Below are 23,061 nucleotides of genomic sequence, written 5' to 3'. Positions count from 1 at the left end.
AGATTGCTGACTAGCCGTCTCTACGTCAATCTCCCTAATTCGATTAGCTCTGCCCAATCTAATATGGCGGCGTTAAAAGTATTCGACAGCACGCTCCGAGTAATTATGACAGAATGTTGGGAAGAGCAAAGACCAGTCAATAGATGGAGATAATCCGCTTTAAGAAAAATTCTATATTCACGAGCAAAATCTTATTATAAAATAAGGAAATTTCAATAAAAATTCTTTTAAGCTTCCGCATCTCGAGAATGCTTTGCTTAATAAAAGGAGATGATATTACTCAAATTGGATTTTAATCATACTGATATTTTATTATAATTTTGTAGAATAATGTTTTTTAAAAATTTCACAAAATATTTGTCAGTGTAGTAATTGTAAATTGTATCTTTATTATTTCTGTAATCTATACATTTTCTGTTTCCTCAATAGCCTGCAAATTTTGCGGAATACCACCCAAAATACACACTTTTATGCAAATGCCTAATAATGTTAACGCTTAAATTTATTTAGGAAGAGAAAAAAATTTGAACCTAACCAACAATTCGTATTTATAGTGGTTTACTGTAATTTTCAAATTATACGAATATTCTCAATATTCTCAATATACTCAATAAGTACAGTATCAAGTTAAGTTAATGATTTTTTAGCTTTGAACCAAATGATTTTTGGTGTTTGCGCAATCGTGCGACCCTTACCACCTTTCATCTCGCTAACTTGTGTGTCGCGGCCTTCAATCTTTACTCCCAGCGTGCCTAAAGCAGTTTTCACACTTTCAATTATACCATAAAATAGAACATAAAATATTCGAAAAATAGCAGTTAGAAAAGAACCACAGCTATATGTATATTACTATCTGTGAGAAAATCCATTGTGACTGACGTTGTAATGAAGCGACGATAGAATATGCATTGCGAACAATAAACGTTTCAGCGGGAAAACAATGCTGGCGCCCTCTGCACGGCCGGTTGGACGACTAAAGCCGACTGGCGGCGGATGTTTACGGTCTGCCCATTCGCATTATATTAAATTTTTCATCTAACAGTTAAAGTAGTTTCCATTGTTATCGACTTTTTATTATGCGCGGCCGCCCAACGGTAAAACTCGTTGACTGTAAACCGACATGAAGACTAAATTGAGCTAAGTTCACGCCCGTAGATAGTACAGAAAACTGTAATATTTTTTTGTGTCGATTTGCTAGTATTTCGGATATTGATGAAAAATCCATCATCATTTAGACAAAAAAAGATAGAACAAAATTAAACACACTATTTTGGAATTGTTGACACGTTGTGTTAAAACTACATATTTTCAATTAAATAACGAATTTTTTCAACAAGATTTCGGTATGGCAATGGGATCAACTCTTCTTTTATGGAAGATTCTGAAAATAATACAATAAATAGTTTTTCAAAAAAACGTGGAATATGGCTGCGTTATGTTGATGATATTTTTGCAATATGGCAACATAACGTTTCTGAAGTAGACATGTTTTTGGATTATGTACATTTTCGCGAACCAACCATAAAATTTACTTTAGAAGTAGAGAGAGATAATCGTTTGCCATTTCTTGACGTTTTAGTGTCAAAGTTTCAAAATAAAATAATTTTAGATGTTTACAGAAAACCAACAAATAGAGACAGATACTTAAATTTCAGATCTAATCACAGTATAAGTGTAAAAAAGGTGTTATAAAAAGTTTATATGATAGGACAAAAATAATATGTTCAGACGACAATTCACTACATAAAAAATACACGACGACTATCCACCATCGTTTATTGACAAAAAATTAAACGAAATACAAACCCCAAATCATACAAGACAGAATACACACAATGATAACAATACAAAATATATACAATTTACAATTCCATACATACGAGGCGTTTCGGAAAAAATAAGAAGGATAAGAAAACAATATAACAAAGGAACATCTTTCAAAACACAAAATATACTTGCATCCATTTTATCACACACTAAACTAATGGATACTGATGTAATATACAAAATACCATGTGAATGCGATAAAATTTATATTGGCGAAACATCTAGTCCCTTAAATGTTCGAATTAAAGAACATAAATATTGTTTAAGAAAGGGAGATTTTCACAAATCTAAGATTTGTCAGTATTCATGGGACACAGGGCACAGAATAAATTTTAATAATGCCAAAATTATAATGAAAGAAGCGAAAGTATAAAAGCCATATATTATTCAAATAATGTAAGGTTTTGTTTTGTTCCTACTAATAGAGTTATCATTTTTGTCCTTCGATTTGAATGTCCTATCGCTGCTCTCTCAAGCTAAATGAGGTGTAGAAATCAATTTCCCGTAGTCCCTAGGGACCCTTCTGTGACAGGTATTAGACGTAGGAATATATTTCCGTATCCCGGTTTTCAATCGAAATGGCCGGATTCAAAATAAGAGTCCTTATAAGGGACAATACATTTATTTTGAATCAGTGTCTGATAAGCAGTATTTTATTTACTAGACGGAGATATAGACGGAGATATATAAAAAAATTGGAATTTTTTTAAAAAAATATTCGATTTTTTTTTTAGTTTTTTGTTATAACGCATATTTTTTTGATAATACATAGGTAGTAGATTAAATTTAATTTTTAAAGAATGTCATTTCGAATCTCAAATAAATATCAAAAACTATCAATTTCGAAACGCTTTCACAAAAATGTTTTTATTATTGTTGTCTCCAGACATTTGGATAATTCCAAATAAACATAGCGATTTGTTTAGGAATAAAGAGCTGTATAAAATTGTGCTTAGTCCCGACAGTATTTTACAGTAAATTACCCCCGAAATTCGATGCTTCACACCCCTCTAAAGCATCCCTTTAAAAATAAGAGTAACTTTCCGGAGAATAAGGGTTCTAAACGGGATAAAAAGGGATGGAGCAAACTGGAAAAGTACTATTTTGCACTCATTAAATTTCTCCAGCCCATTAACCTCGCACTTAAACTTTCGATTGTTTTCCTCCTCCTTTTCCTTCACATTTCCTCACTCTTTCTCACATTGTTTTTCACGAGAATATGCAAAAAAGAACGCACTTCACTACTTTCTGTCGAATTGCTAACGGTGTTGCCATTGTAGTAAATTTTTCGTACTAGTCTCGAATAATTTATGTTTATAATTTTCGGTTAATTCATAGTCGGCGTTATACAGAGTGGTCCGAAGTAAACAACACGCTTCAAAAAGCCACACATGAAAGATCTTCTTTCCTTTATCCCTCCTATATACCATATTTTTTATAAAAATTAAAGAAAACACTATTAACAGGCAATGTAAAGTCAACAAATCCCTTAATGACAAAGAAAAATGTACCGATGAACCAATTTATATCTAAAATTTCAAATATTTTCAGAGATAAAATGGTTCAAGCCCAAAAAGTATAAACAAACATTTTTAAAAACGATCACAGTTTTATTTTGAGTTACTTTAGTTTGCAATTATACAATTTAAAATATAATAAAGCACTGTGTCCAGTTTTCTTTTCCAGCTTGTTTTATTTTAATTAAGTAACATTAAAAAATGTTAACTCTCATTTTCTCATTACAGTTGAGGGTTGGAACCTTTGGTGTTACACAGCAAAATAAAAACACTAAATCACCACAATACACCAAAACACTTTTACTTTTACACTGGACGCGCGTTTCGCTAACCATTTTAGCATTATCAGCAGACGATTATAAACTAAAGTACAATCTACAAGTTGAGCGTTTATATACTCGCTCAGTGGGCACCGAGTGGGCGTGGCAAAATCTAGCCAACCGAGTCAGAGCCAACTGAGCGTAACAGTTAGATTTCCGCCACTAGAGTAGTAGGAACAAAGAACTTGAAGGAATTGGACCGTTAAGCGTAGTATGAACAGAGTCAACGGTCCAATTCCTTCAAGTTCTTTGTTCCTACTACTCTAGTGGCGGAAATCTAACTGTTACGCTCAGTTGGCTCTGACTCGGTTCGCTAGATTTTGCCACACCCACTCGGTGCCCACTGAGCGAGTATATAAACGCTCAACTTGTAGATTGTACTTTAGTTTATAATCATCTGCTGATGATGCTAACTTGGTTAGCGAAACGCGCGTCCAGTGTAAAAGTAAAAGTGTTTTGGTGTATTGTGGTGATTTAGTGTTTTTATTTTTCTCTCATTTTCTCTATAATTATCTTCTAGGCCTTGATCCACTTCTGAACCCCTCAACTATCTTGTCAACACAATTTTTATCAATGTTGACATGAATGGATTATTTCGAATACAAATGTCTCGAGAACAATTACTTGTATCGATTTATACCAAGAGACCTTTTTTACGTAAAAAATGACCGAAATGTATATTTTTTCACCCAATAGTTTTATACAGGTACGGACGAAAAGTTATTACTCTTTAAACTAGTTAAAAAATACATATTTTTTTAACTTACATCATAAATAACTTATGTTTATTTATAAGGACTTTTTTACTTATTCGAATATCCAGAAAAAAATTCGGATTCCGTGTATACAGGATGAGACCACCACATAATATAAAAAAATATTTCAAACACAGAACTTCAAAGCTTTTTGGTTCTAATCAGCTCACTACAAGCAAACTGTAAATGCTATACACTAATTATTATTATTTTGTCTTGTTTCAGGTGTCATGGATAAGGAAACATGACTACCACTTGCTGACGGTGGGCGTGGCGACCTACAATGCCGACGACAGGTTCATGGTGGAACACGTGCGCCACCTACAGAACTGGGGACTGATGATCAAACACGTGCAACCTTCGGACGCCGGCCTGTACGAATGTCAGGTGTCCACGCATCCACCAACTAGTATAGTTGTTGAGTTAAAAGTAACAAGTAAGTTTTTAATTTCTTCTTCTCTGACGTCAGCAACCACTCTTTTTTTCGTTTAATATTTTATTAGGAGACATGGTTTTGACCGAAATTATTGCACAGGATGTTTTAAAGATAGGGTAAAAAAACTCTTTGATTAACCCTGTATAACAAGTCAAATACTAAATCTTAGAATAAACTGAATTTACGAATTAAAGTTGATATAGAGATATACGGTTTGCTTAAAAAATCAAGGAAATGAAGCTAAAAATTAAAAAAATAACATTTTAAACTTGATTAAATTTTTTTTCCGTTTCGTTTCTTTTTTGTATCTCAGTGTATTTGTTTTATTCTTAAAGAGCCTTTGAGTCAACACAGGTATTTATTTGACATTCTTTTTCTGTTTCTTTTAAAGATCCAGTTGTTAAAGCCAGTGATGTTAAATATTAAAAAAAAGAGTTTGTTTACATTTTATTTGTACAGGGTGTCCCACTAAGAATAGTGGGATTTATAACTAAAGAGGCTATGAGAAATTGTTGGAAATTATTTTCAAGTTCGTAGAACGACCGCTAGGGGGCGCAACTGCAACAAAAAAATAAGAAAATAGAGTTTTTACACCATTTCGCCTAGATAAGGTTGTGTAAATTTTGAATATTTTTTGTTAGAGCCATTTTCCCCTATCTACCAAAATAAAGTGGCGGGGGAAGCTTAGATCTGTTTTTATTTAAATATTAATAATTCTGGACTGGATGATCGGAATGCAACAAGTGAGGGCTCGTTTAGTTAAAGAGTTAAAGAGCGTTTCTTACTCTATATTGTACCATATAAACAATCATAATAAAGCTTTTGAACGTAGACGCTAGGGGACGTTGTCTTACAATTTAAAAAACATTGCACGTTTTTTCAAAAAAATTAAATGCAATAGTATATGTAATTTTAACTGATAGTAAAAAGTAGTAAAAGCTTAAAAAGTAAGCGAAAACCGCATCTTGATATCTTCTTTCAAACCGAAGATATTAGCAAAATTATAATAAATACCAAAAATAAGTCCTTAATTACCTGTTTTTACAACACGGTATCAGTAGCCCTCTTGATTATGCCAATTCCAACAAAAAAATATGATAGAAACAGTTAGTTTATTTTAAAATCGAAGAAATACCAGATGTATTAATATGTAATAATTAAGATATTAATAACAGTGAACAAGAAACGATGATTCGTTGAAGTCATGGTAGGCTTTGAAAAAAAGTTGCTTTTCACGTAAAAGTATAAACGTCAAACTGTTATTAGATCAACATTTTGGTAGTCTTGGCCGCGTATTTTATCTTTTGATTGCTTTTTCAAAATGCCAACAACTTCAGCTACTTCAAATAATGAAGGTATTTTGAAAAAAGCAATTAAAAGATAAAAAACGCGGACGACTATCAAATATCACAACAATTGAATATGTCAATAAAACCTAATTTATGTAACATACTATCATACCAAATCTCGTTTTTTTTATCTAAAAAAATTAAAAAAAATATATAGGGATGAACCACTTTTGCGACACACCCGGTATATTTTTCCATAGAATATCTGGTTAAACGACAAAAAAAAACACGAATTCCCGATAACAGAAATCTATAACGAAAAAAAAACAAACACAAATAGGACATAAACAACAAAAACTGAAAGAGACATAGGGCTGTGCTGCGGCGTGTAGAGGAAAGGGGGTAAATAATCCTTCAGTTTGTAACCGGACACATTCTAAACGACAGTTAATCAATCAGGCGTCTGTCGATGTCATGTGTGTGTATCAGTCGAAGTACGGTCCTTTTTTTTCATCCGTTAAGCCTCCACTTTTCTCTATGTGTTCGATATTATTTTTCCCCGACATTTTAACGATGTCCCGACACAAAACCCTTCCCGACTGACGAGAGGCTTCAGATTCATTAGGAATATTTTCCCGGTTGTTATTATTTGTGTCGCGTTGGTCTGGAAGTGACGTATATGCACGTTTATAATAGGGTATATATGTATATTTAAAAGAAGAGATATTGAGAATGTTTGACGTTTACATTTCTGATATTTTTTCGATTTTGTAATATTGCATGTAACTGAAATCTATGGATCTGTGTGTTAATTTATACTAAGGGCTGGCAAAGGTTAGTCTTGGGTCGAGATTTCCGTATGTAAGAAGAGTACAATGCGTTTATAATGTACTGAACAAAGAGAGAACAGTAAACACGTTGCCAAACGTACGAAATAAACCGAGAAACTGTGCACATCGCTGAGAGACTTGGAAGGGGATATAGCAGATTTGTCGTAGTTGACCGGTCGACCCAATCAATACCTCTGTCAGTACTTAAAGTTCTAGGGAAAGTTGTACGTCATGCGTTCAGCTTCACGATTTAATTACGTCTCGTGATACTTAATTTGTTCATTTATTAACGAATCGTTGTAATTTTCCCTATAGCTTGAATTTCTTAAGTGTAAGCTAGAAACACTTGCATTTTTGATAAAAATAAGTGGAATTGAGTGGGTGTTCGATAGTGGTCGCGCTATTAGAACTCTGAATTCAAAAATCGATATCTCGAAATCTATTAGAAATAATAAATTGTAGTTTTTTCAAGAACTTTGTTAATATTTCTGCTGTATTTTCTTTGTAGACAGTATGTGAAAATCTTTATCAATAAAAAAATTACACGATTGCTGAAAATTGCTATGCTCTAAAAGTAAATGGATGGATTGTTTACAATTTTTAAATAGAAAGAACAACTTTATCGAATTTTTCTTATGTGAATATATTGTAAAATATCCGGTCTTGAAAATAAAATAAAGTTTCAATATCTAAAGTGGTTCTTGAGTTATGGCCTGTTATGTGTTAAAAAGTTAAGTTTTTAAATTATCGCGATTACTGACGTTTTCTCATTATAATAAAAATGGCACCCTAACGATATCCTTATAATTCCAAATGCTCAGAAACATGTCTAATGATTTTATCTAGTTATCTCTTGAAAAAAAAGTATTTTAAAAATAAGCGGTTTGCCATCGTGATTTTACTTTACTTTTCTCTCACTCCGACTTAATAAGATCCCTATGCGATTTACTTCCACACATGTAAATGCCGACCCAAAAGTAACAGTTGCCAGCACGGTATAACGATATACAGGGTGGTCCGAACTGAATTCCGGAAACATATTCTGCAGATAAAAGTAAGTAAAAAAATCGTATAAACGTATGTCCGAAAATGCTTAGTTTTGGAGATACAGGGTGTAGAAGTTTCAGTTTTATTTCGACTTTTTCCAAATACTCTCTGAAGTAACGTCAATATTTGTATGAAAATTGGTACCTGGAAGTTTCTTGACATGGGAAATTTGATTTTGATGTCATGACTGTTTTGAAGAGTAATAACTTTTCGTCAACACCCTGTATAACTCAAGAAAGGGGGACACAATGGGTCGCGTTGATTAAATTCCTACCTCTTATACAATCTACATCTACCTCTCTTTTTTTACGTGATCCCTGTAGAATGCGTTCTTATATAGGATACCGGTATATTAAATGTTTTCCTTACACATGTAATTTTGCATTTTATCATCCTCATTCATCAAAGTTTTTATAAATGTTCTATTCATTATACCACGTTCTTGTCTCATTACTCCACTTATTTCCACATTACTTTTAATTCCTTCACCTTCATTTTATTTAAATAAACCTAGATAAGCGCAATTTGATTAAAAAACAACCGCAACCGTGTCAGTAGGGCATAATTCAAGCCAATTTTTCCCGCCATTATCAGTCATTTTCTGGAAAATTGCCCTCCAGGATAGGAACTGGATCGGGGCACTACTTTTCTGGAAATTCCAGAGAAGAAAACAGCTGTATCGTCCGATAACATCGTAATTGGTCCGTTCGGTGCATGATACCGTTGCCATTTTCCGACGGTATATAGAGCTATTTGCATAAAAATCCGGGGTTTAATAATATATCCGGCAGTGGAGAACACGCGGAACAGCTTGTTCGGGCTGTGTGTTCGTTTTTTTGTGTGCTCGGGAGATATTGTCGAAATATGGCGGATATTATCACGCTAGTCCGGCGGGCTGGAGGTCGGAATTGAGTTTCTGACTTCATAATTTTCGGCCAGATGCTTTAAAATAATTTCTAAAGGGAGGTTTACATTAGTATTAATTAAATAATTGGTAGTAGAGTTCAGTAGCATACATTTTAGGGTTCCGTATCTCCCTTATAGGATAATTTTTAATTTAATATATCACTATATTTCATTTCACACATTTTTATTATTTTTTGAATAAAGTGTTACATTTGATATATATATATATATATATATATATATATATATATATATATATATTTATTAAATCGACGGAGTCAGACCCAGTACGTTTAAGATAGGCCGTCAGACCCGGGGTATATCGGACGAAAAATGTTCAAGCGATGCCTTCAGGCCCTGATGCTGGACCGTTTAATTTGTCCCAGTTATATAAAAAATAGAGGTTTATTCGTTTTCGCCAGACCCACGACGTTGCCGCTTTTAATTCTCAAATATTTATATTAGAATTAGACGAACGGACCTTTTGACGCGGTAATTGATCACAGTGCAGAAGTAAAAACGGTGCATTTCTGCTATAGTGAATATTATTGTACTTATTGTTAGTATTAGATATATTCTGTCTTATAAATGCATCTGTACGAAAGCGTTTTTATCTGAAATTTCTTTGTAATAAGCATAATCAAGTTACAATGCATTATCAATTTCGTTTAGTAGATTTTGTAAGTGTTTACTAAGTGATGATGGAGAGAACCCCGTTTATTATCTTTATACTTTAAAAGAAAAAAAGTTTAGCTACTTCTACAACGAAATCATAGCATCGAACTAAATTTTTAGATACTCGTACAATTTTTTGACACGACGATCGATTCCGACAAAAAAAAATTTAGTTACTACTACAATGATATCGTAGCATCGATATAAATATTTAGGTAGGTACTTGTACAATTTTTTGACACGACGATCGATTCCGACGACTGTCATTTCAAAGATAATTTGACGCCGTGTTTTGGAATCATAGGGTAAATGTGTATTTATCATTAACCTTTTTTCTATTTTGTTATAAAGAATTATTTTAACTTATTTTTTTATTACATACAGATATGAGGGCGGCAATTTAAAAATTTGCACTGTGGGCAAGACGGGTAGAAAAAAGATGCTCATTTAGAATATTAAGAAATTCAGACAAAAAATGAAAATAAGCATTCTTTAAAGATTTTTTCTACTAGTTTTATTTAAAAATATAAATAATATAAGGTCTCTAATCTGGCGAGTTGAGTTTGGATGAGACTGTAAACAAAATTTTTAAAAGTATAAATGTAATAATTTAAATTTTCTGCGTCTGATAAAATTCATGTAGCAATAAAGTAAGAAAAAAGTGTAGCTTTAAAAGCATCAATTTCTGGGAATTCCATATTTGTAGAGGCTGGGAACCACCTACTTTTCTGGGAACCCCATAATTTCAAGTTTAAATTATTAGAACTGTGATTAAAACAAATCACTATTTTCATTCATATTGCAATCAATGAATAATAAGAATATTATATTATCAAATATTACTCTAATTAAATTTTCGCGAATACAAAGTAAATATACAAGAAGATAGAACATATTATAGAGATGCAACCATAAAACGTGTTTGTCATATTTACATGGTGTTGGTAGATAGCATCCAGCCGTAAACTGAATATACAACGTACCTATTACAGTAGTGTGTAGCCACAGTTTAAAGAATACGTGTAGCCGTCAAAATTTTTGTTTCCATCCAAACCAAACCAAACCAAACGAAAAAAAACTTTAGGTACTACTACAACGAAATCATAGTACCGAAATAAATTTTTAGGTACTCGTACAATTTTTCGACACGATGATCTATTTAGATGAAAAAAAACTTTAGGTACTTCTGTATATGTATAACCATATGCGAAAATATCAAAAATTGACATATTATGATATGTCATTCTATTGAGGGTGCATCCACACTATCCTAAAAACGGCGTATCGGCGTAACGGCGTAACGACCTTGAATAGATTTCCAGTAATTCTATTGGCTGAAAAATTCATCTGTCATAAATTTTATTTGTCAAATTCATCTGTCAAAAATTTCAGAATAGAATTACTCGAAATCGATTCAGGGTGCTGCCACACTATCCTAAAAACGGCGTATCGGCGTAACGGCGTAATGACCTTGAATGGATTTCCAATAATTCTATTGGCTGAAATATTTGACAGATGAATTTGACAGATAAAATTTCTGACAGATGAATTTTTCAGCCAATAGAATTACTGGAAATCTATTCAAGGTCATTACGCCGTTACGCCGATACGCCGTTTTTAGGATAGTGTGGCTGCACCCTCAAGGTCGTCACGCCGTTACGTCGTTTTTAAGATAGTGTGGATGCACCCTCAGAGTGTAATTTTATATCGAATAATGTCTAAACACAAATACGACGACCGATTTAAACGAAAAAATTTTTAGGTACTACTACAACGAAATCATAGTACCGAAATAAATTTCTAGGTACTCGTACAATTCTTTGATACGACGATCTGTTTTCTGAGGCGAAAAACATTTTTAGGTACTTCTACGTAAATTTCTAGGTACTCGTACAATTTTTGACCCATCGATCGATTTAGATGAAAAAAAATTTTAGGTACTTCTGTAACGAAATTATAGCACGAAATAAATTTTTAGGTAGGTACTCGTACAATTTCTTGACACGGTGATCGATTTAGATGAAAAAAACTTTAGATAGTCGTACAATTTTTTGACACGACGATCGATTCTGACGATTGTCATTTCATAGGTAATTTGACGCCGTTTTTTTTAATCATATATATGCCATGTGTATACTTATTACTTATCTAATAAGTAAAGTGTATTCATTTAGAATATTAAGAGATTCAGACGAAAAAAATCAAAATAGGTAGTAAGTATTCTTTAAGATTGTTTCTACAAGTTTTATTTAAAAATTGTAACAGAGAACTATTATTTTTATAGTGCCCCTCTCGGACCGCTTGGACGAGTCCATTATAAAAAAGATCGAGGGACAGTAGGTAGAAAAAACATATGATTTGATTTGTCACGGAAACGTAAAGTTTAATAAAAGTGTTTTGTTGAAATTCTTCGAGTTTTATCATAAAGTTTATGGTTCGACACCCAACAAAATAATTGTAACGAATCCCCGTCACAAAATATAAATAATTTAAAGTCTAATCTGGCGAGTTGAGTTTGGATGAAACTGTAAACAAAATGTTTAAAAGTGTAATGTATCATTTAAATTTAAATAAAATTCATATAGCAGTAAAGTAGTAAAAAAAGTGTAGGTTTAAAAGCATGATCTTTTGGGAATTCCCTATTTGTATATAGTCTGGGAACCACCTACTTTTCTGGGAAACATACTTTCAAGTTCAATTTATTAGAATTGTGATTAAAGGAAAGCACTATTCTCATTCATATTGCGATTAATGAATATTAATATTAATAATATTATACTACCATATATTACTCAAATTAAGTTTTCGAATACATAGTAAGTAAACATAGATAGAAGATAGAACATATTATAGAGATGCAACCTGCAACCATAGAACGTGTTTGTTATATTTATATGGTGTTGGTAGATAGCATCCAACCGTAAACTGAATATACAACGTATTACTGTAGCAATCAACATTTTTGTTACACTAAAATTACTATTTTAGATCTTAGTGAACGTAGCAATGTAATAAAATTAATTATTGTACTGATTAACTACCATATAATCGAAAAAAAAACGGCGTCAGCGGTGGCATGAAATGAAGATTGCTGTCATTTTATACCGGGTGCGTCTCAAAAGTGGCTCACCGCTATAACTTTTTAATTTTTTTTTAGATAAAAAAACGAGATTTGGTATGTAAGTATATGACATAAATTAGGAATTATTGACGTATTCAATTGTTTTTGGTCACTTCCTGTTTCACCGGAAATGACTACAACTTTTGATTTTTAAATGACACCCCCGGTATGTTTTTGCATTATTTGATAGAAAATGACACTCTGAATCGAATGACATATCAACTTTTGACATTCTCGCTTTAAAAAAATTGTATTTTAAATTTCAATCTAGAGTGCCATGGCTGTGTTAAAAACACTAATTTTTAATCAAGGAGCCTTGGAAAAATAGTTTTGATAATCTAATGATTTTCGTGTCTTGTCCGGGCCCGTTCTTATAAGATGCCCAAATCGTATTTTTAATCATATCTCAATTTTTCCAAACGAAACAAGGGAGGCTCGTTAGCATATTTGGAAAAGCATTTTTTACGAATAATTTGGTACCACACACATGGTATTTCGAGTCAAATTGTCATTATGAACCGCATGTTACAATTTCAAATAAACCATATGCGAAAATGTAAAAAAATTGACATATTATGATATGGCATTCTCTTGAGGGTGCATCCACACTATCCTATCAACGGCGTAACGGCCTTGAATAGATTTCCAGTAATTCTATTGGCGGATGCGTCTCAAAAGTGGTCCACCGCTATATCTTTTTTATTTATTTTTTTTTTTGGATAAAAAAACGAGATTTGGTATGTTAGTATATGACATAAATTGGAATTGATTGACGTATTCAATTATTTTTGGTCACTTCCAGTTTCACCGGAAATGACTACAACTTTTGATTATTAAATGACACCCCCGGTATGTTTTTACATTATTCGATAGAAAATGACACTCTGAATAGAATAATATATCATATGTCAACTTTTGACATTTTCGCTTAATAGTATTTTAATTTTCTATCTATTATAGAGTGCCATGGATGTGTTAAAAACACTAATTTTTAATCAAGGAGCTTTGGAAAAATAGATTTGATAGTCTAATGATTTTCGTGTCTTGTCCGGGACCGTTATAAGATATCAAAATCGAATTTTTAATCATATCTCAAACGGAACAAAGGTGGCTCGTTAGCATATTTGGAAAAAGCATTTTTCTACGAATAATTTGGTACCACAATTTGGTACTCGAGTCAAATTGTCATTATGAACCGCATGTTACAAATAAATCATATGTGAAAATGTCAAAATTAACATATTTATGATATGCCATTCTATTCAGTGTGATTTTCTATCGAATAATGTAAAAAATATACCGGGGGTGCCATTTAAAATCAAAAGTTGTAGTCATTTCCGGTGAAACAGGAAGTGACCAAAAACAATTGAATACGTCAATCAATCCTAATTTATGTTATATACTAACATACCAAAATCTTTTTTATCTGACAAAATAAAAAAAGTTGTGGGGGTGAGCTACTTTTGAGACGCACCCGGTATACGACTATCGATTTAAATGAAAATAATTTTTAAATACTTCTAAAACGAAGTCATAGTATCGAAATAAATTTCTAGGTACTCGTACATTTTTTTGACACGACGATCGATTTAGACGAAAAAATTTTAGGTACTTCTACAGCGAAATCACAGCATCGAAATAATTTTGTAATTACTCCTACAATTCTTTGACACGACGCGACGATCGCTGATCGATTTAGATGAAAAAAAATTAGGTACTTCTACAACGAAATCATAGCATCGAAGTAAATTTGTAGGTACTCGTACAATTTTTTGACACGACGATCGAAATAATTTTGTTTCTAGTATTTATTAGCCGAACGACCGGTTTCGACAATAAAAGTTTAGTTACTTCTACCAATCTGGTGATGACAGCAATTCAAAAAAAAGAAAAAAGATTAGACCGTAAATTATTGATATTTTTAAATGAAACTAGTAGGAATAATTTTAAAAGAATACTTATTTTCATTTTTTTCGTCTGAATTTCTTAATATTCTAATTAGAGTATGAGCATTTTGTTTTCTACCAAATATAACACGGCTATATCTTCGTTTCCCTTTAATAGTTTGCTTTACCGTGTTGCCGGTTCTTGGGTCTGAATACATCGATTCAACGTAAATCGGCTTATACACTTATACTAATGTCGAAGTCGAAGGTGGCGCCGCCCGTGACAATACCGGTGTACCCCCAATCGTATATAAAAAACATAAAACCATTTTTTCAGGCCCAGCTGAAATTTGGTCAGGGGAAGTGGGGAAACCGTTCTAGACGATAACCACTGAAATCGTACTCAGACCCGACCCCGGGCCTGAAATGTCGAAATCGGGTCTGAGCCCAATGAAGCAACGTAGGGTGTTGGGCTCGTATAAGCGGTTTAATAAATCTATATATATATATATATATATATATATATATATATATATATATATATATATATATATATATATATATATATATATATATATATATATATATATATATATATATATATATATATGATGTGTATATTTAAATTAGTTTACCTTCAGGAAAATTTTGCGAGCTCTCCAGTATAGTAAGTATGTCTTCTCGTATAGTGAGTGGTCTCTAGTAGGTACCTCACGATTCTAATAAAGCGTTTAATAATTCTTCCGTCCAAAGGATTAATATTTTCCATTTCAATCATCAAAACAACACAAAAACCCACCAAAAAGAATAAGTAAAAATATTTTTAGAAGACGTCCTGCCAATACACAATACCAGCAAACATGTGATTCTCCCACTTCATCCAAGAATCACCACAAGTATATAGTCTGTAAAACGAATAACTTTGAATTTGACAGTTCCCGCGGGCTTTTCTAGTGTTAATTTTATTAGGTTAGCAACTTGCGGCCATGCTGACGCAATGCCGTCTCTAATAGAACAGCCTCGGAGCGAGATTTATGACGTCACGCTAGTTAGATACTACGGATTAATAAATATGTTGTAGAATACATGGAAAACAATTATTCCTCGTATTTTTGGTTTGTATTTTAAAAATGATATAGTTTACATGAAATATTCATAATATACAGTTAATAAATACAATATATATATACCTATTTATAGTAATAAATAATTTGGCAGATAAACTATGAACCATACAAATGCAGCAAATGTTTTACAATATGGCTGAAATCGTACTCCATAGTCAAGGTAGATAGTTTTTGTGTTAAGAATAATAATTTAAAAAAAAATGTGGTCATCTTTTGACAAGTTTATATTAGTTTATTAATTGCAGTAAACATTATAATATATAAATAAATTTTGTGGATGCAAATAATAATACATCACTATTAGTAGATATTGAATGTTTTTTTGTTAATTTAGATCGATTTTCAAACCCCAAGATTTAAAATATATTTTACATTTTACCCATTATCTTATGTACCACCTATTCATTATTTGTATATTGTAAAACATTTGCTGCATTTGTATGGTTCATCGTTTTATTTGCCAAAGTATTTATTACTATAAATAGGTATATATTATATTTTATTTATTAACTGTATATTATGTATATTTCATGTAAACTATATCATTTTTAAAATACAAACCAAAAATACGAGGAATAATTATGTTTTCCATGTATTCTACAACATATTTATTAATCCGTAGTATCTAACTAGCTTGACGTCATAAATCTCGCTCCGTGGCTGTTCTATTAAAGACGGAATTGGTCTAATATTTAGAAATGTCAAAAGCTGATGACATTTTACTTTTGTCAATTATGACATTTCGTGTTGATTTTTGTAAGAAGAGGAAGAAATGTCATTTGTTTTATTATTTTCTTTTGCTATTTCACGAAAGTAAAAAAAGTTACCTATCTGATTCGTTCAGGCACTCAATTTAAAGAATATCAGTAACTTTTTTGACAGAGGGATTTTATATTTGCCATATTGGTAAAAAATAACGGTCAAAATTCAAAGTTATTCATTTTATAGACTATAGTATTAGTCGTATAAACATTACAAGCGTTGGGCGAACGATAGCATATCATTGAACAAAATTTTAAGGAATTTATTACGAGTAGAAAAAATATTGTGCTGGGTTGGCGTTGGTTTCTATGTGATTTGACAAATAAATAAAGCTGTCTCTTTAGTTGTCAGTTTTGAGTCAATATTTTTTAATTCTCTTTCGTGTCGATTGCTGATTGAATTGGAGCCAGAAATGGCTCAAAACGATTTAAGTAAATTACCAACACATATTCAGGCTGAGGCGACAAACGCCATATCCAAACTACTTCCATTTAAATCTCGAATAACTTATGAAAAGGAATACAAAAATTTTCAAAAATGGAGGCAATTAAAAAACGTGCGAGAAGAAATAAAGTTTTTAACCTATCCTCGCTGTTAAAGTATCATTTAATCTACCTTTGCGGTTAAAGTACTATTTTATCTACTATTTTTGATAGATATAAGGCAATTTTAACAGGTTGCTATGAAAAAACAGATATAGCTTATTTTTACAAGCAAAATACGCTATTAAAACCTCGAGAGGCAATTAGTAATGCAGCAAGAGCGACGCAGATATCTATTTTCCCCCTTTTACCCGACTGAAACGAGAAAAATCCAATACGCATCCCACCGCTAAACCAGAGGGAAAAACACAAACAAAACTCCACCTATTCTCCGTGGCTTAACTCCCAGCTAGCTCTTCTTTCGCCCCAACAAAGAAACTCTGGACCTGTTTAAAATTCCCGACCCGACTGCAAATTTGCTTTCCAGACAAGGAGCCGGGAGGATGTTGTGCCCGGCATCCAGAATCCCGGAAAAAGTATGCCGCATCCTTGTCGAGTCTCCACTGGAGATTTTTATTGTTGCTCCAGAGAAAAAGTGGGTTTTTTGGTCAAGGTATTTGGTTTCCGTCATTTTTTTTCAGGATTTTTTGGGGTCTATTGAAAAAAATATCTACAGTTCAACATGGCTTCCCAACTTTAAAGATGTTTATTTATAACCGCATATGTAATACTGACATTACTGACTTTTAAAAAATTTGAAAGTGTCAAATTATCTACATTTCTTCCCTCTTCCGTTTTCCTCACCTGTTAGTCTTTTCCCTTAATTCTAGCATTGTTCGTATCATGCTGTACGGAGCCCAAAGAGTAGATGGCATTTTCTGCCTTGCCATTTCGCTAAAATATGCCATCAAGACTGTCTCCGAAGTAAAATTCTTTGCATTTCTTTCGGCACACCATTTTTCGTATACTTTCAATGCTATTTCATATCGCCCCCTACTTTTCTCTGGAAGAAAACTGGCTTCTGCTCTTTTTGCAGCTTCTGTAAGTTCTGGCGGAGTACAAATATTAAAGTAGTCTTCATTATCAGAACTTTCCGACAACATTCTGGCTTTCTATGTTATATAAATTCGAAAAAGCCAACGAGAAATTCAAAACTGTCACTTAGTTGTTTGTTTTGCTGTTGAAGGTTTGCGCCATAACCACTGGTACCGGTAGATTAGATTAGATTCTTAGAGGTGGCTTTCGGCCTGATCCACTGCGACCTTCTCAGATCTATTGTGGTCCTCTTCTGATCCTTAGATTACATTCTCCAGTCCTATCCTTTTCCCAAAGTTTAGCAACTTGGAGACTGAACCCTCCATGTAACTCCTTGGCAATTGCCTATCATTGCCTATTACCAGGAACCGCACATTTGCCAGGCTGTTACACCGACATAAAATGTGTTCTGACGTTTCTTCTTCAGATTGGCAGAACCTACACATAGCTTCGTCTGTCAATCCCATCAGCTTTAGATGCCTATTTAGCTTACAATGCCCTGTTAGTAGACCTACTACAGCTTTGACTGTCTTTCTGTCCTTGCTTATCAAGTCTACCGTGAATTTTGGCGAATGTTCTACAATGAACCTTATCGCCTGGTGAGTTTCTCCACCATTATAGAGATTTGTTGGCCACCCATCGTTCCGTGGCCATTCTCGTGACCGCCTTTGCAACGCCGCAGAAGGGTTCTGGGCCTATGAATGGCATTGATGAGCCTTGCTTGGCCCTTTCATCTGCCTTTTCGTTACCCTTGTAACCCTCGTGCCCTGGCACCTAGGCCAACGTAACAGTGCCACGTTCGCCCAAAGTATTCAGAGCACACACACAGTCCCACACTAGTCTAGAATTGACCTCCGTGGAGCTGAGTGCCTTTAGCGCTGCTTGGCTGTCTGTGAAGATGGCCACAGAACGATTTGTTCTTTGTTGCCGTATTATTTCTTCTACACAATAGTGGATTGCCGTTATTTCTGCCTGGAAAATTGCGACATCCTTGGATAGTGGAAGGATCTCCCTTGTTTCGGCCCTACTGGTACCGGTAACTATATAGATATGAAAATGCCAAAACAGAAAACGACAAATTTTCGCGTAATTTTTTTTCCAAAATAAAATACTGTGGCGATTTTTTAATTAATGATGTGGTTGTAAATAAAATAGTATACAAACCTCGGAGGAAAGTTTTCATTATTGTCTCGAGATTTAGTTAATTTAGATTATAATTTAGAGATATTCTGTCTATATTAAAGAAGACATTTTTTCGTATTTTTTACATTAAAACCATGCCTTTGCTTTTGGTCCTAGTCAAGAGAATTATAATAATAAATATTATTGTCTGTTCACTCGAAAGAGAGAACGCGCCAACGATTGAAGAAATAAATAACTTTATAACTAAAATAAGAGCCGAATTTTCGCTTTGAGCGAATATTCCCTGATAAATAGCTCTTCCCGAAAAGTTATCCGGGAATATCCAGAGTCTATTATTCTCCGGGCTGTAGCTAATTACGCAAACCTTTACTAAATTACGTTATTCGCGTGGAATTCATTAGGAAGAAACAAAAAGCGCGAGCGGGCTTTAGAAATTGGCTGCAACTTTGCAACTGACAAAATACTAAATCGTCGCAAAGTTTGTAATACCTCGCGTCCGGTTTAGGCAAACTAAAGTGGTTTGACGTGGCGGTTTTGTAACGGCCATCAGGGTTTTAGCCGTTACACTCCGTAATCTCGATCGTGTTAAACAAACAGTCTCTCTTAAAGCAGCGAGGACTAAAGTTATGACAAATCACTGTTTAAGTGGTATTATACATCCCAAGTAGCATTTTTGGGTACATTTTAGGTAATGTTTCTAATAATTATGTCAGTTTCTTGACAGGGAAGTGGAAACGGTATGCCACAAAGAGGAAACATATATATTTTTTTTCGAAACCTATATATTTTATATGGCTTTATTATACCGGGTGTTGCATCGTCGGACGGGACATAGGAAATCCCATGTAAATTTTAATGCGGTCAATTATTGGCTTCCCTAATTATTTTAAAGAATAATTATATTAAGGTTTATTGAAGAGCACTAAAACCCACATTCCAAAGAATAACTTTAGATATTTTTGATTAGCCCGTTTATGAGTTTTCGCCGATTTCTTTTTAAATATTTCTCCTTTCTTATGGCTCTGTATTTACTTATGAGCACCAGTCAAGGTAAAAGATAACTGTCAAATGAAGTTGTCATTTCAGAAATTTATCTATTTAGTGCTTTATTATTATTATTAAAAACTCATACCTACATCGAAAATATTAGCCATGAATTACACTACCGAAGAAAAAGTATTGATGATTAAATGGTATTATCGAGGAAATAGTTATCAAAAGGTGTCGGACATGTTTGCTGCTCTGTATCCGAATAGACCGATACCTGGAAAATCTACAATCAAAAGGAATATCCAGAGATTTGAGACCAAAGGTACCCTAATAAATAACTGCAGATGTGAAGCAAGGCAGGAACAAAGAGAAGATGCAAGAAATGATACCGACTTGGAAGTTTTATTGTGCGTGGAAGAAAACGATGGAAAGATCAGCACAGGGAAACTTGAGGATGAAATAGGAATAGATCACACTAGAGCGTTTCGAATTTTGAAACGACATAAATACTATTATCGGGGCATTATTTCTTACGCGAAATTTAAATGCAGAATATCATTTGGAACTACTCGAAAATCATATTTTACCTGGTTTACATGATGCCGCTAGAGAAAATCAAGAAGTTTGGTACCAAATGGTACTCTGGCTGTTCGGGAATATTTAGACAATAGTTTTAACGGAAACGTTATTGGCCTAAATCATATAGTAAATTGGCCAGCAAGGTCTCCTGATATTTCGCCAAATGATTTATACATACATATGTATCAAAAATGTGACGAAACTGTTTCGCAATGAGTTCAGCAGAGATTTTGTTTCGATTTTGTGTCTAAAAATGCTACTTGGGAGAGTATATCTTTCAAATTATAAAGAAATAATCCAAATCCTTTAGCAGAAATATTCTACAAATAAATCTGATATTTTCACCTCTCTATATAACCCTCTAAACCTGAGTAATTCGCTAAAAAAGGCATTTCTCCACCTTCAAACATCGAATCGATAAAAAATCCACCTATTCACTGAACATATTAGGTGTGTTTGGTGAAAGGAAATACAGATATTATATTTCTTTAGACGAAATAAGGGTGAAAAAAGGCTTGTAAGGGTGTGTTAGTGCGAGAGTGTGTGTGATCTTTCGCTCTTTGCGAAAAGGATTTATTTCGAAAGTGTATTTATTCATTTCATTCGCCTTTTGATGTTGTATAGCGTCTGGGAGCAAGGGTAGAGCACTCTTGAAGAGCTTATTTTTCAGATTTTATTTCGCCCTTACTATTTTCTTGATTTTTCTCAACAACACGTGTGTTTATTCTTATGTATTTTGTATTTTTTATTAGTAAATTTTGGTTTTTATAAATAATGTATAAATTTAAATCAGCTAGTATTTGTCTGAGACATATGTATATTAAGCCTCAAAAATTTCAGAAACTCCTTATAAAAAAAGCTAATTTGCCAATAGTCCTGAATAATGAAGAATATTGAACGAAATCGCGAGTGAATTAATTTTGGGAGACAATAATGCAATTTTGTCGTCGTATATAAAAGAACGATTTTTTCAAATTTATTACGAGTAGAAAATAAACTTGCTGTTAAAGTACTATTTTATCTACTATTTTTGATAGATATAAGGCAATTTTAACAGTTGCTATGGAAGAAAAGAAAAAAACATGTTTTTTCATAAATTTATTTCCTTCCTTACAAAATATAACAACATTTTAAAAAGTTTACAACGTGTAGACAAATATAACATCTCCTTTAAGGCGTTTAGGATTAATAATTTTGTCAGGCCTTCGAAAATTTATTCTCTTAAAAGTAATAAAAAGACGACAAGGAATGAGAGATAGGGAACAGGCTGAAATTTTATTAATGTTTTGGGGGTTGTATTTTTTTAATATATCATATCTGTTATTTCTCCCCCGGTGAGGGAAGACAGAAAGAAAAAAATTATATGAACGAGTTTTATTCTACCTGATGAAGCCGCATAAAGAACAAGCGAAACTTTTGCAAATTTGCCTTTTATCTCTGTGGGTTTTTAATGTATTAAAATCCCAAGCTTGCGGTCTGTGGTTTGAATAAAAATTCAATAAAAATATTTTTCCTTTTTTCGAGGTTGAATTTTTAGGGTAGAAATTATTTAAAGGTTTTTTTTGCTCAGTATCTATACCCGATGATATGAGAAATTGTCAAAAATTGACATATGATACGTCATTCTTTTCACAGTGTCATTTTTATCGAATAAAGCTTTGAATAAAAAGATTAAGGACTATAATGCTATCCATGTATTCATGAATGGTGGACGGAAAAAGGACTCTATAGGGTCCTTGACAGTTCTTGATCCTTGACAGTCCTTGATCCTTGACAGTTCTGTTTGACTATTCATTTGACACATTTGAATTTGATTTGAAATTTTGTGGATTTGTTTACTGAGCTTGTTTTTAGTTATATATTATTTATTCTACTACTGATAAGTAGTAAATCGATAATTTATGAAATTCACTTAAATTAACTAATTATAACTTTTTTCTTGCATTTTTGCTTTTATTTACTACTGTCAAAAATTAGATGTCAAAGAATTTAGATACGTCAATTTGACTTACCTGCTTCAGTAGCGTATCGGATGTTTGTGTAAATAAATAATTATTATAACTTATCTATTTTTATTAGAATTATATATTTTTATAACAATTTTTATAACTACCAACATTTATTCACAACGTAATATAAAACAACAACTTATTGAGTCTAACCCGCGTCCATGGCTGGGAAACTTAAATGGAAATGACAGTTCATTAAAAATAGTTTTTCCTCCAAGATGCAGAGGCGCAAATTATTAAAACTGTCAATATTAACAATGCAAATGTCAATATCTGACAATAATAAAATTTGATTTTTAACTGTCACTCAGAGACGCTTTTGTTG

General features: G+C 32.8%; 1 protein-coding gene across 1 annotated transcript in view; it reads left to right on the top strand.

Moving 5' to 3' along the window:
• The window catches only part of LOC115885373 (lachesin-like), a 99,261-nt gene that overhangs the window by 62,787 nt on the left and 13,413 nt on the right, over nucleotides 1–23,061 (top strand). The window contains exon 4 of the mRNA XM_030904268.1: nucleotides 4,645–4,855. Within this exon, the coding sequence (XP_030760128.1) occupies nucleotides 4,645–4,855 (211 nt within the window). The remainder of the gene's footprint in view (nucleotides 1–4,644; nucleotides 4,856–23,061) is intronic.

Source organism: Sitophilus oryzae, unplaced genomic scaffold (assembly GCF_002938485.1).
Source record: "Sitophilus oryzae breed Bouriz unplaced genomic scaffold, Soryzae_2.0 scaffold_381_pilon_pilon, whole genome shotgun sequence".
Classification (NCBI taxonomy): Eukaryota; Metazoa; Arthropoda; class Insecta; order Coleoptera; family Curculionidae; genus Sitophilus; species Sitophilus oryzae.
The sequence above is the reverse complement of the archived record's forward strand: the minus strand, read 5'-3'. Positions and strand labels throughout refer to the sequence as shown.